The following is a 14,550-nucleotide window of genomic DNA, read 5'->3' as shown; positions in this document are numbered from 1 at the left end:
AAAGGTCTCTGCAATAGAATATATGGTTTAGAAGAATGTGGTTACTTACAAGTACCATCTCCAGATATGGCAAGTTTCATCCCATATGGACAAAACAGTAACCACTCTGCATATAGACAACATTCTTCATCGTCATCATCAATAGAAGATGATTTATTATCAGAAGATTCATCATTAGCAGATATAAAAAGAAGCATAAGTATCATTAGTAAACCTTCATCGTCGATAGATAGTTTATCATCAGAAGTTTCATCAGCAGGTATGAAAAGAAGTATAAGTATCATTAGTAAGTCATCATCATCGATAGAAGATAATTTATCATCAGAAGATTCACTATCAGCAGGTGTAAAAAGTAGTATAAGTATCATTAGTAAATCATCATCAACAGAAGATAATTTATCAGCAGCAGGTATGAAAAGAAGTATAAGTATCATTAGTAAGGAATATTTAAACAGAAGTAAGTATTTTTCTTTATCTTCTTCTTAAACAGACAACTGTCATAATATGACTTATGAAACAGAAAACTGTTTAATTAAAATTCATAATTTCCTTTTTTCTGCTGCATCTTATCTGCAGTAGGAATTTAATCTGTGATCAGGATTGTCTCATGAAATATATATAGCGTCCATAAAAATCCCTATGCAACTTTTATTTTTGTAACTGTTGTTCTTAGACATATACTTTTAGTTAAAAAAAAAAAAAAAAAAAAAGCTTTAAATGATTTAGGACATTGCATTTTTAAATTAAAAACGTCTAAATTGTAATAATTACAAAATCTAAATTTTTATCCTGCCTTCTCCCTTGTCTTTATAACTAGCTATATTTAATAAAAGTCTATTCATTCTAAAAATAAAGAAGTGTGTAGATCATTTACAAACTAAAGAGTGAAATATTTGATTTTGTATGTGACTGAAAATAAAATACTAGTTTAGAAAAATTATTGATTTAATAAGTGACTATGCAGACTATCATGAAATATTTTGAACAATGTAAAAATTTTTCTAAAAAGAGGATTTTATTCACAGAATTTTGCACATTACAGAGTTATGAAGGGTTCTAGAAAAATTATGCATTGACTTGAATTATAACTTTATACACTAACTTGGTGATAATCCAAAGGGGGACCCTTAAATCTACTCTAACTGAAGTGAGCATTTGTGAGCATTTGGTTATTTGGAAGGGGTTAGAAAGCCTCTCCTCTATATCATGTACTGTTATTAAGAACTTTATAACCGTATATTTGTTTAATTGTTTCAACTTTAATTTAATTTTTATAATATATTAATTATTTATTTGCTTATTTTTTATCAATATTTTTATCCCTTTATATTTTATTTAATTGTATATTTATTGTTTTATCCAATATTTCATTCATTAGCTTTTGTTCCCATTATTGATGGCATTCTATATATCTAGTTTTTCTAATTTTAGAAATTAAGCCTTGGCTGTAATATAAGAGTTTAGAGATTTTCACATACACATGATAACGAATAAAATTAAGCAAATCTGTGAAACTTTTTCAAAATATGATGATGAAAGCAATAAGATATTAAAACAATTTATAAATTATATTCATGCCTTCAATATAATAGAAGAGCTGTCTTTAGAGGCCTTGATCAGTCTGCTGATTCGACAAATAGATAAAATTAATAAATTTAAGTGAGAGTAGAAAAATGTAGGCACAATATAATGGAGATAGATTGCTTAGAATGAGTTTATAAATTGCAGTTAAAAAAAATCATACAAAGTGGAAAGTCACCAAATAATTTAGACCTGCACCAACTTGCGTACAAACCTGACGAGAATCATTCACCATCATTTCCAGTATTAGTTTAACACAAGCAACATCTATTACACAAATTTGGTATTTAAAAATGCTAAAAATTTGAGGCTTACTGTGAAGAGGGAGACAGTCTCTTTTTTCCAAAAAGGAGGAATATTGGAAACAAATTCCACATGTAATCACTACTTTTCTGAGGGAGTTAGATGGTGTCGCAATGTTTCTACCTGCTGCAACAAGAAGAGCATTCATAAAGACATGTGGTTTGAAATGCCCAGATTAAGTTTTTTAACATCTTTATGATTAATTTACACTTGGAGTGAAGAAATGACATCAATCAAATGGTGTAAAAAAAAACTGAAAATGAATCATTTGGCGATTGTAGATTGGAACAACTACTTGCAAGAAGTTTGTGTAGAGATGCCAGTGAAATGCGAGCCAAAAGAATCGGTCCTGAAATGATCATCGAAATCAATATAAGTTTGTTTACCAAATGAAAGAACAGTGCTGATCAAATTCTTCTGGAAGAGTGTATATTTGCTGCCACACTCATGAACGCTTCCTTGTTAATGTTCCAAACCACTGTCTACCAGTACTCTAAGACATAAAAAAAAAACATATCTAAGAAAGATCTATTGTTTATTTAAATTCTTAGGAGGGTTACTACACTTTTAAAATTGAAGAAGCAGATCTGCAGCATTTCAGAGTCAACCACAAATATAATTTTGTTGACCCTGACACTGATGTAAATATTCAAAAAATGGAACGCCTTTGGGGCTGTGCCAAATGAAGAAATAAAAAACATCAGCATCAGGGCACTGTGCGTCAGCACATGGAGTCATACCTCACTGAATTTATGTGAAGAAGAGGAGTAAAGGATCAATTTGAGGAAATTCTCAGAGAAAGTTTGAAATAGTTTGGAAGAATCAAATAAATATAAAAATTTCTTCTTTGTATATTCATGCAAATAAATACTTTTTTTGTGTATTGATGAATATTTTTATCTTTGTTTTGTTCTGGTGACTTGTGCAAATTCCTAAAGCAGTTGGCAGGATTTGCGCCCAGCTAACCAAAAAGTAAAGACATATAGTTAAGCAAAAGTCATTGTTAAGCAGAAAAAACATGACACTAAGCTTGAAGGCAGCAGAAACAAAACGTATTGTCTACAGGCCAGATTTAGCTTGTTAAACATGCTATTTCATATAAATGAATTAAGTAAAGAGGAAAAGTACATTAAACATATGTACATAAAATTTATTGTATTAAATATGATAGTACATATAAATAAAAATTAGCAAGGGTAGGGAAAACAGTAACTGGTCACAGGCTTTCGTAACATTAGCAAAACATCAAAACTGAGCAATTATCATAATAAATGTGTTAGCTATACACGTTTATTATAATAAAAATTAGTGAAATTTTTTTGTTTATTCAAAATTGACTTCTGAAAAATTAAAATTAAAAAAATATTGTCACTAAATTGGAATTTTTTTATAGCTCTGCAAGATGCAGTTGGCGTTGATAAAATACCTGCAAAAGATGGAAATCATTTGTTTAAGGTTTTAACAGAAGAAGATAGTGTAATGCAGCCACCGGAAGATGCAATGAAATGTAAGTAATATCTTCTTTTGCAATATAAGTATGATAACATGATTATCCATTACATTTTACAGGTAAGATTAACTTTCCATCAGATTTAGATTTCTGAGACATGCACAAAGTGTTGACATTGAAAACAAATTTATTTTGACATTTAGTTGATAGAAAATATGCAATCATCTACCTTTTTAAGTTGCTTTAAAAAAAAAAAAGCAGTTTTAGAAGTATATACATAAAACAATTAAGTTTTGTAAATAAATCTATAAAATGTTACAGCTAATATGTGTCCAGTAAGTACACTGTAGAAAATGTGAACTTTAATTTAAATAAATCAAGTGGGAATTTACTGGATTTTTTTGTTTAAAACTGAATACATGTCTGACATTTTAAAGGGTTTCAGATATAACTAAATGTTAAAAAGGATTCATTTTTCTGAGATCTCACAATGCAAAAAGTTATTTATTATCAGTTAAAAGCAGTATATTTCTGTATTTAGTGCCTCTTAATCACTATCAGTGCTGTTAGGAAAATAACTGCACTACCGGTATGACTACCGCTGGTACCGTTATCCCACCGCATGTCATCCTCTGAACTGCCTAGAGCAGCAGTTGTCAACCTTTTTGATTAATGCGTACCATCTGAACAAAAGCTGAAAACCTTTAGTACCATCGCTGAATTTTACAATGGTTATTTTTCTCAATAGAAATATAATTTCTGCATTTGCAGAAGCTATTGGCTATTTGCATTAAATATGCACACATAAAAAATATTAGATTAAAAATTGGCTACCATTTTAATTATCAAAATTTAAATTACAATACTTTAGTTTAAAATTTCGTGTGAAATTTGGTCCTGTTTAAGAGAGATCAATTACTTTACGGCTGGTCTTATTTCACTTAATTTTAACCGTAAATTAGGACCCAGTTTTAATTTTGATCTGTATTTATTTTTGAAATATAACATGGAAGAAAATCCTTGTTCACACAAATAGGTTGTGCAAAAAGGCAATAAAAATGTAACAACTTTAATTAAAATGTCTTCAAGAGATAAAATTTCAGGTAAATTTGAACAAAATGGATTTCTAATCCAATTTCTTTTTCATAATCTTTAGAAAAATACACGCTGAAATAATTTATCAATTAAAAACTATGATTTTGAATGTTGGATGCTAATTTTTTTATTTTCACACTTTTTTTTCTCTTAGAAAACTTTCTAAAAGTAGTAGAAAGCTTAAAATATTACTATCCCATTCTTTGATTATTAGCTCGAGTTTTTTTTTTTTCGTTCCAGATATTTTATCTATAATTGTAAACAAATTAACTCTTTCTCCTTGTAATCCTAAGTTCTATTCATTTAACTTTCCAGAAATATCTGCTAAACGTGCTGACCATGATTCACTAAATAAACATTTTTGCAATTCAAATTTTCGAGCCCAGAGGAAAATTTGAATTTCTGGTCGAAGTTTAAAAAGATGATTTAAAACTTTGTTTTTGGATAACCTACCTTACTTCTGAATGTGACAAAAGAGTTTCATGTTCATTGCCCATCTCTTGGCATAAAATTGTAAATACTCTTGAATTTAAAGCTTAACTTTTAATGAAATTAAGAATTTTCACAGCTGAATTCAAAACGATTTTCAAGTTTACAGGTATTGTTTTGGCTACTAATGCTTCACGATGAATGAGGCAGTGAGTAAATTTAGTTTCAGGTGTGATTTTCTTTATTTAAGAAATAACACCAGAATATTTTTCTATTAAAGATCGAGCTCCATCACTGCATATGCCAATGCACTTATTCCATGGAATATCATTCTGACATAAAATTGTCAATTACTTTGAAAATTTTATTTTCTGTTGCTCTATCACAAAATAAATACTCATTAGCAATTCATTTGTCTTCTTCGAAACATATGCAAACTAATATTTGAACAAAGTTGGTTATCAATACTTTCATCCAATAACAATGACAAATACTCACTTTTTATGTATTTTATTTTTTGAATAAGTGTCTCTTTTATGGAATCTGCCATTTCGTGCATTCATCGACTTATTGTATCACTTGATAACTTATTGAGTTCATTAGCTGCCTTTTTCATTGAATAATGTTAAAACGATATCTTTAGCTGCTGGTAATATAAGGTTTTCTTCAATAGTGTGAGCCTGCCCAGTTTTGGGAATTCTTAGACTTTCTAGGTAGCTAGCTTCCAACATTTTTTTACTTGAAGTAATATTATTTTTGAATTCCGATTATTTCCCCCTTAAAATATTCTTCATATTTATCCTTTAAATTGGAATGTTTAGATTCAAGATGTCTTACACCAACGACAGTTTCTTGCTTTGAAGGAAAAACAGTTAACTGCAAATAACACATTTAGGTTGAGTGTCCATTTCGTCGCCATTCCAAGTAGACCCAAATGATAAATAATTTCCGTTATATTTTCTATAAACAATTTTTGTTTTCTTTTCACTATTCTTATTGCTAGTAGATTGTCCTGGATCCATCACCTGTGAATCATCACTTTTCCGCTTTGTCAGTCCTAGCTATTTTTCCATTTTGAAAATCTAAGTTTGTTTTATTATTTGCTTATAAATGTTTAAATGCACAATATATTATGAGTTCTTCAAAAACAGATGGCGATATTCTCAAATCAGGTAGGAAAGTAAGAAATACAAAGCAACAAGAAGACAAAATACCTGCTGTTAGAGACTGCAAAGATACATAAAAAAAAATGATTCTAATTGAAAATAGAGCAATGTGAGCATGAATAAAATGCGGATATGCTAATAAATTTATTAACTCTAAAAGAGTTAATGAGATACTATTATCTTTTTATAGAAACTTATATTTATTTCCTATTAATAGAACATCCACTTCTATTACTCCTTTTAAAACCATCATTTGTGACAAAGTTTTATTATGTTTAAAAGAATATTGCCCACCATTGGGCGAGCAGTAAAGACACTGGTAGTTTGATTTAAGATTCGAATCCTGCGAGTGGGCTGGCTACAATGGGCATTTTCGTGGTTTTTGCATGTGTAATGAGTATAGGAGTAAATTTTCCTTAGAAAGTCCTCCATGAAGGCACCATTCCTCTTGGGCAGATAGCCTTCGAGGCTTTGTCATAATCGCATAAATGTAACCGAACTAAAAGAATTTTTGTGAAAATAATAACTGATTTTTACTTCCTTGTACGAAGAAAAAGGAAGTATTGTAATCGCGAAAAGTTTCAGGCAACATATTTCAACGAAAATATCCATTTTGACCGCTATTGAATGCAATTTAACGATGTTTTTGCATGATATCTGTGCGTAAGGACAGAATAAGACACCTTTCCTCCAAAAAAATTTTACAACTGCTTTAAAATGAATTCTGAAAAGAATTTTTCGTGGCGTCTGTTCGAACGTATGTACGTACGTATCTCGCATAACTCAAAAACGAGTAGCCTCAGAACGTTGAAATTTTGTATATAGGACTGCTATAACATGTAGATGTGCACCTCGTATTTTGGTTGCAACCGGCCGCACCAAACGTATATAAATATATATATATATATATCCACTCTGTTACCCGGCTCAGTAATCTCAGTATCTTTACTCTTATATGTTTGTAAATTGTACATTTTTTGCTTTTAAAAATAATTGAATTGAAATGATTGAAAAATGTTGTTTTTATCTTCCAGTTAAGGTTTTTATGCCTTTGGTAATTCAGGAAGCAATATTTGTACAATTATCAACAATTTAAAAGCTGTTTAAGTGCGGTTAAGTTTTAAATAACATGGTGGACATATTTTTTTACATTTGAAACAGCAGAATTGTAGATTAGTTGCCAATCTAGAGAGACTAAGCTTCGCAACACAAAAATAACGCCTTCGTTTATAATCGCGAATTAAATCATGCTTAATCCTTTCTGAATTTTTTCGAGGAAATAAGTGTTTAAGATTTACTTCGTAATTTTTAATGCCGATATTTTGAGTTTTTATGTATTTTTGCCTTGACACGAAGTGAGAGCTGAATTAATTGAATGAGAAATACTATATCGTCTGTGAAAAACTGTTTCTTTTCTGTTTTGTTTGTTTGCTTAATTTCTTTCATAAATTGTTTTAGCTTTATTGTAGTATTTGAATAGAACATGTGGCAATGATAATTCTTCAAATGATACAAATTTTGTGCGTTCAGAGTGTTGTTATAGTAAACAAATATAGTGAATTTTAAAGAGTGCATTTATAGTATTGTGGTTTATGCGCTGTCGATGAAGTAGATTTAATTCAATCCAATCAATTTAAATGAAATTTAAAAAAAAAAAAATGCGTATAATTTAATATTCTGTACAAGGAAGTCATGTGGTGTACACATCAGATTTTTTTTCTAGTTTATGAGTGGCTATTGACCTTGAATAATTTTACGAGTGCTATAGAACAAACTTAAAAAGGATGTTGGGGTAATTAATTTTTGAACTTAATTGTTAAAAGTACTTTGTTTCTTTGCGTAACACCTATTTTCTCCTTGTGTACCACCAGTGGTACTCATACCACCGGTTGAGAATAGCTGGTCTAGAGCATTGGATAGTCCATTCTTCATTAACCTTTCTATTATTGTTTTAAGTTTGATGCTATCTCAGACTGCCAGAATCCATTCAGAGATATGCTGTACACTTGGACATTTGATTTTTTTCTTTTGGTGTAAGGTCATAGTTTCGTGCACTCATCTAATCATCATAAAATCTTTCGTATGAACTTTTGAAGGAGTAATTAACAGCAACACTAAGGGGCTGAAGTACGGGCACAACTATGTTAGTTTTTAACTTGTTTAATTTTCCTTTCTCTTAAGGATTCATGTGACATCAGAAGCTGTCCCAAACTCTTAGGATTTTTGTCCAAAATGAGCTGTTAGGTTTCAGCAAGCCACGAGGTCTTCTATTTCAAAATGTTTCTAGCCACTAAACTTAGTGATGAACCATTCCTCTTGTAGCCTTTTTCCTGAGCCAACAATATATGTTTTTGGGTACAGCCTTTCGCTTTAACACAACTTGGAATTGGAGTCTTCCTCCATCTGGCAGAGCAGCGAGCATAACTGTACATTGCTGCTTCTCACTACCTGTAGTTTTGATTCTTATTCTTAGCCTATTGGTGCAACTGCATTAGAAAGCCATAACTGTAAATGAGTATATTACTGATTTCAGAAAACGTGTACCCATTAGTTTGTAGCTTGTCAATACCATGCCTGAAATTTCAAAATTTTGTCATCAGGGTTTGCCAAAAGACATTCTATGACTTAGTGATGAACCATTCCTATTATAAAATATACACACCATCTTGCACTTGCTTAAAAAACATGGCTCATCTTTATCCAATTATCTTCTTTATGAGCTTAGAAGGGCATAATATCCACAGTTACAACATAACCAGTACTTCTTTTCTCATTAACATGCAATAAATTATTATTTTCCAATGTAGATACTTAGCTGCTTTTCCATGAAACACATTTCCTTTGCCACTTAAAGTTCATTCTTCTGCTTTTTCCACCGTTGCATGTTGAAATGATGTGCTGCAGCTCAGTTCCTTTTTCACTCAGAAAACTGGATAACTGCAGCTTAAAATACTATTCCAGGCTGCATTGCAGTTTTAAAATTTGCATTGTAGTTAATCATTTGTCAGACATTTTCCTTCAAATGACCTGCAACCACAACTAAACTTGTGGAATGTTGTGTGATATTCACTTAACAACAAAGGATTTTAAACTCAATCATTGAATATTCTCAGTAGTGTTGCCACACGATTGTCTGTATCTATTTCTAATTATATAATTGTCTATAAGACACATTCCTTATTTTTATCTGCTTTTTTGTGGATTAATTATATTTCCATACATATTATATTCATTTTACTAATTATTTTCTTATATTGCAGATATTATTTATAAAAACGTGTTAAAAAAACTTTTTATTGTAATAAACGCTAGGGTGTAAATAATCGGGATGTACTTTCAGAGTAAATGTAATGTCTAAAGCTCTTTTCAAAACTAATAACAATTTTCTTTAACAAAAAAATGCCATTGTTTGTGTATTTTTGTGATAAACTGAGTCTAAAAGAAATATAAATTGTGCTACCACAAAAGGCCTGGCAGTAATACTGCAGAGAACCTGTTGGCATAAGTGTTTTTTTTTTACTTGCTAGTGGTTTTAAGCATGATATTAAGCTTAAAGTTAGCATAACATTTAGTGCATGTGAATTTAAAGCTATTAGGAAAAGCATATTAAACTCATGCAAATAATGTTAAACAATATTCAATGTGTTAAATAATATTTAATACATATAAATAGAAGTTGGTAAGAAAAGATAATAATATATAGCATATGCAAGTAAAAATTAGCTGATTCAACATACAGTACATATAAAGTTAGCAGAAAAAATATGATATTAAGCATTGATAAATCAAAATTAATAATTAATAATGGAAATCAATTTCTGGTTAATTATGTTACTAAAGTAAGAGTTAAAAATGTTTGTACACTTAGATATAGCAATACCTGATTTTTTATATTAGAGTTGTATTGCTCTGAGAAAGGCCTCACCTTCCCACAGAAGTAAAACTGGAATTAAGAAAGCTGTCAGAGACATTATCTTACTGGAAAAGAGTCTTTAAACAAGTTTAAAATTGCACTGAATGGATTTTGGCTGTCGTGTTTAATTTCAGGCTGAAACAAATATTTGTAAAAGCCACCTGCTAGACGTTGTCTGATTTTTGCTATACTACAGTGTGCAACTTGTAAACAGGAATAAAAGAAAGTGAGGGCAACCCAAGATAAATGATTGTTACTTCCACAAAAAGAGCAGTCCTGAGATTTCTAGCTTTAAATTTTTAGCACTATTCGCCATAGTTTTTACACTTACTGGGTTCTCTTTATCTTGGTTTCCTTATTTCAGTGCTTTAAAAATAGGAATTTCTTTCTGAAAAGCAGGTGTTGAAAAAATTTTGCAGAAAGGACCTACAGAACTTGCATTAGCTATTATTATTTACTGTGCAATTACATAAAAAGAAGTTTTATCCTTGAATAAGTTATAACAGTATTTTCTGATTATCAGCGCCCACGTTTTAACTATTGGTAATTACTGTGTTTTTGAATCTAAATGTGACACCACAACAAACCACAGTGCATATCATACACATATATGAATATATGAGGGGTGTTTACCATTGACTGTGAGTGTTGGCTACCACTGAACTATGAAAATTGGCCTAAAGTTATGCTGACTGTTCCTGCAGAACTATGGTCTGACATTTCTTTATAATATACAGTCAATTTTTGACTCACTTGGTTTTTGAATTTCGTAAGAAGGCTTTCATCGATTTGTACTATTTTGTTAGATCTTTCGATCTGACCAGAAGCTCTGGTTAGAATTTGATGAGTACAGACTGCCTGCATGTGATCGTCCCAATCTATTAATTGTTTCGTCTGCTATATTCAGCTGATTTACAACATATCTATTAATTATCTCTTTCCTTTGGTATAATGATTGAATATGGTAGAATGCCAAAACCTTGAAAATAATCTACTGCTTGCGGTTAAGTCCCAAATTTTAATCACATTTCAAAATGCAAGACAAAATATACAGTAATAACAGCTAATTTATATCCTTGTTCATAAAGCAAAAGGTGGCTGATTGAAAATCATTGGGAACAAAAAATATTACGTCTGTGACTATGTCTGCTTATCCAACACTGATGCTAAGTCACATTACTACTTGATAACAGTTTCACAGTTGATGGGACAATACATAGGTATCCATGATAGTTTACATAATTAATATACACATCATTCACTGATCTGCGCTTTTTGGCCACAGTTTTTTTAAAAATTATTTTTACTCATATTTTTTTTATAAAATGCTCTTTTTACTATCATTTGTGAACAAAACAGTGCTTATGAATTGTATTGATAAGCGGACAATCGTTTCTCACCAATTCCTTAAAATTAGTGATTAGTTGGCAATTTTTCATTGGTATGGGGATACAAACTTAATAATATGTTCAAAATATAATTAATTTGTTCATTTGTTCAAAAATGAACAGATTAATTATATTTTGAACATATTATTAATGTTCATGAATGAGTCTCAGTCTGTGAAAGAATTACTTTTGTGTTAGCAATTTAAAAAATATTGAGTAAAGTAACATTTGTATTAATTATAAAGTTTTAAAGAATTTGTCATATTTAAATAAGAATTTAACATCATTATGTATAATTTAATAACAATTTTTAATATTTGCAGTTGCATTCACGATCTGCTTCTGCCTTTTGGAATCCCGAAGACATGGTAAATATATGAATTATTTTTCTATAATTAATTGTTGAAGATAGTTTTATTTAAAATTTTTGAGACTAACTGCGTAAAATTGAAATAATGTACACATATCAATCCGGAGTTCCACTATTTTTTTTTAAATTTATCAGTAATTTAGACTGTTTTAGAAATTTTTTGCTGTTTATTTTGCTGAAGTATTTCATACATCTCTTATAAATTTCAAAAATAATGTGTCTGTTGGGGGGGGGGAATGACTACAAAAGAAATTTTTAGTTTGTAATGACTCAAAACTTCACGATTTTCACTAGTGCTAAACAGAGAAGAATTAATAAGGAAAAATATTTGAATTATAGATTGTTTATAAGTTAACATTTAATGAAATATTTTTATATCATTAACTTAAATGATTTAGAAATTTGATATTATGAAGCGAATATTCTTTTTGAGCAGATAATGAAATATTGTTTATGAATTAAAAAACTAGTAAATGATGCATAAAGTGCATTTTAGAAATATGAAATATTTTAGGAGATCCTATTTTTTTAACATTCAAAAAATAAATTAAAAAAAAATATATACCTTCAAAAAATAAATACCATGCATGTGGTGAAAATACTGTTACATGGATTTTCTCATTATATGTTAAAAAACAGTGCATGGAGGATTAAACTTCTTTAATGCTAATTAAAATTATTATGTCACGTCACATAGCTTTCAACAATTTAAAAAAATATTAGCAATGCCTTTAATGTTGTGTGGGAGGATTGTTTCATAATTCCCTTATTATAAAATTTCTTGATAATATAGTATTTCTGCTTAAAATATAGCTTTAAAACTAGTGAAATTATGCTACGTATTCATTAAATATTTATGCTAGTTTTTCGTAGCTTACTTTTTCTTTTACTCCTACTTCTAGTTGTCTTGAAAAAGATTTTAAGTTTAATCATCATGCAGTATTTAAATCAGCACTGCCATTATCAAAGAATCTTTAATTTTCCTTTCTGATAAATTTAAATTGTAAAGTTTGTTTTTGTCTTTATGAGTTTAATTTTTTATCTGCTTAATTAATTATTATTATGCATTTTTTCAACATTATAATACTTTCCTGCATGAATATTTAACTTACATGTTAGCCTTCAAAAACTTACTGCATGGAAAATTACATAAGATGATCACTCATTTTTGTCTTCAGTAGGCATATCAGCTTAGGAACTGTAATTATTTGTGATGTTCAATACAATTATGCATTTATGTTCTCAGAAACACTAGTGACTTTCACTGTTGTGTCTGAGGAGGATTTGCTGTATTTCTTTCCATTTCTCTAATGCTTCTAAATTGGGATTTTAATTATTATTAGTGATTTCAGTTTAAATTTGTTCCTAAACAGTTGCAAGATTTTAATTATTTTTTGGTAATTTAAACAGAACACCCAGAAAATTTAAATCAACAATGCCAGTTCAAAAAATTTAATCATCAATATATTATTTTCTGTTAAAACTGTATTTTGTGCTGGTGATATTTCAATTTAAAATAATCTTAGAATTGTAATAGCTTACTGCATGCATGCTAAATTTCCATAGAAACTTAACTGGTAATATTTTTCTGAAAATCAAGAATTATGAGGAATTTTTTTTTTAAGTAAGGGCGGTTTGAAACTAAAAAACCAAATGAAGGAAAATTTTCAAAAACCAAATTTATTTTCATCACCATATAATCTGTGGTCACAGATGGGCAACTGGAGAGGGACTTGTCAGGAACATTGTTGCAACCAGCTGTGAAGTTTCTGACTCGCTTACGCACTTTGCCTTCGCTCATGGCAGTCAATCTGTAAACTTCAAAATCTGCCTGTAAATGTCTCCACTGATTGAACTTCACATGGGACAGGTGATTCGAACATTTTAAAGATGCAGAACAGACCCTATAGGTTACCTACACAGCTGCAACCGAGCATAGGTGTTTCCAAGGAATGCTATAACATGACCAAGTACTCGTTACCACCCACACAAGATGTATTAATGTATATAACAAAAGGGCCCTTACTTACAAAACATGCTATGTATCAGAAGAATTTAGAGTAAAATTACGAAATAGGATAATAGAAATTTATTGGCTGATAGGAAATACATTTCTAAAACATTATAAATTATACAAAAATATTAATTGAAAAGGGTTAAAAAAATTATTATTGTAAAATAAGGAAAATTCTGAAAAAATTTAGCAAAATGCCACTTTGCTCCCCAGTTCATCCTCATTAAAGGATTTAGACTGTACTCATTCCAGTTATGGCGTTCAAAAGATTTCCATATTGTTATTTTTTGTCACTACCTCCCCGTACTTTGTGCGCCTTCTGTCTTCCATGGATGTGGTAGCTGTTCCTAAGGCTCTTTCTCTGGAATTGAACCGTGATTGCCCATCATCCATTGCAACCATGGTAGGCACGTAACCTAGCATTCGCAGCCGATAAGGCAGACTCTTGAAAGATACATCACCAGGATAAGACTATGCAATCAGACAAAGCTACAGAGTTGCCATATGGTACGGACATGAGGTCCAATTGGTTTTGGATTAAATTTATTGTTTTATTCCATTAGCTTAACATTCCTTAATAGATTAAAAAATATTTTAAATTTAACTTTTGATATTTTATTTCCTACTGTCACTCATTTTTTCTCCCCCCTAGGTATTGCAAGACGTATATGCTCGTAGAATATCCGACGTGATATTGTGCAATTCGTTAGCAAATGAGAATTGCTGTGCCAATTATGTAAGTGAAAGTCATTCATGAAAAGCTAATGATACATTTTCAACATTTCAACAACTGCAATACAAAGGTCTCTGCAATAGAATATATGGTTTAGAAGAATGTGGT

The 14,550-nt window shown here is 30.0% G+C and overlaps 1 protein-coding gene across 1 annotated transcript; it reads left to right on the top strand.

Annotated features, from left to right (window-relative positions):
• The first annotated feature begins 62 nt into the window (after window positions 1–62).
• Window positions 63–14,498, top strand: LOC146995062 (uncharacterized). The gene is made up of 4 exons (XM_085825371.1): window positions 63–457; window positions 3,278–3,391; window positions 11,649–11,693; window positions 14,362–14,498. The coding sequence occupies exons 1-4, from the start codon at window positions 67–69 to the stop codon at window positions 14,385–14,387; spliced, it is 576 nt and encodes a 191-aa protein (XP_085681497.1). The 5' UTR covers window positions 63–66; the 3' UTR covers window positions 14,388–14,498.
• Window positions 14,499–14,550: the final 52 nt, after the last annotated feature.

This window comes from Stegodyphus dumicola, chromosome 10 (genome assembly GCF_044657685.1).
Source record: "Stegodyphus dumicola isolate Sdum_Otavi_A_Nest chromosome 10, ASM4465768v1".
Taxonomy (NCBI): domain Eukaryota; kingdom Metazoa; phylum Arthropoda; class Arachnida; order Araneae; family Eresidae; genus Stegodyphus; species Stegodyphus dumicola.
This window is presented reverse-complemented; position numbering and strand designations above follow the sequence as displayed.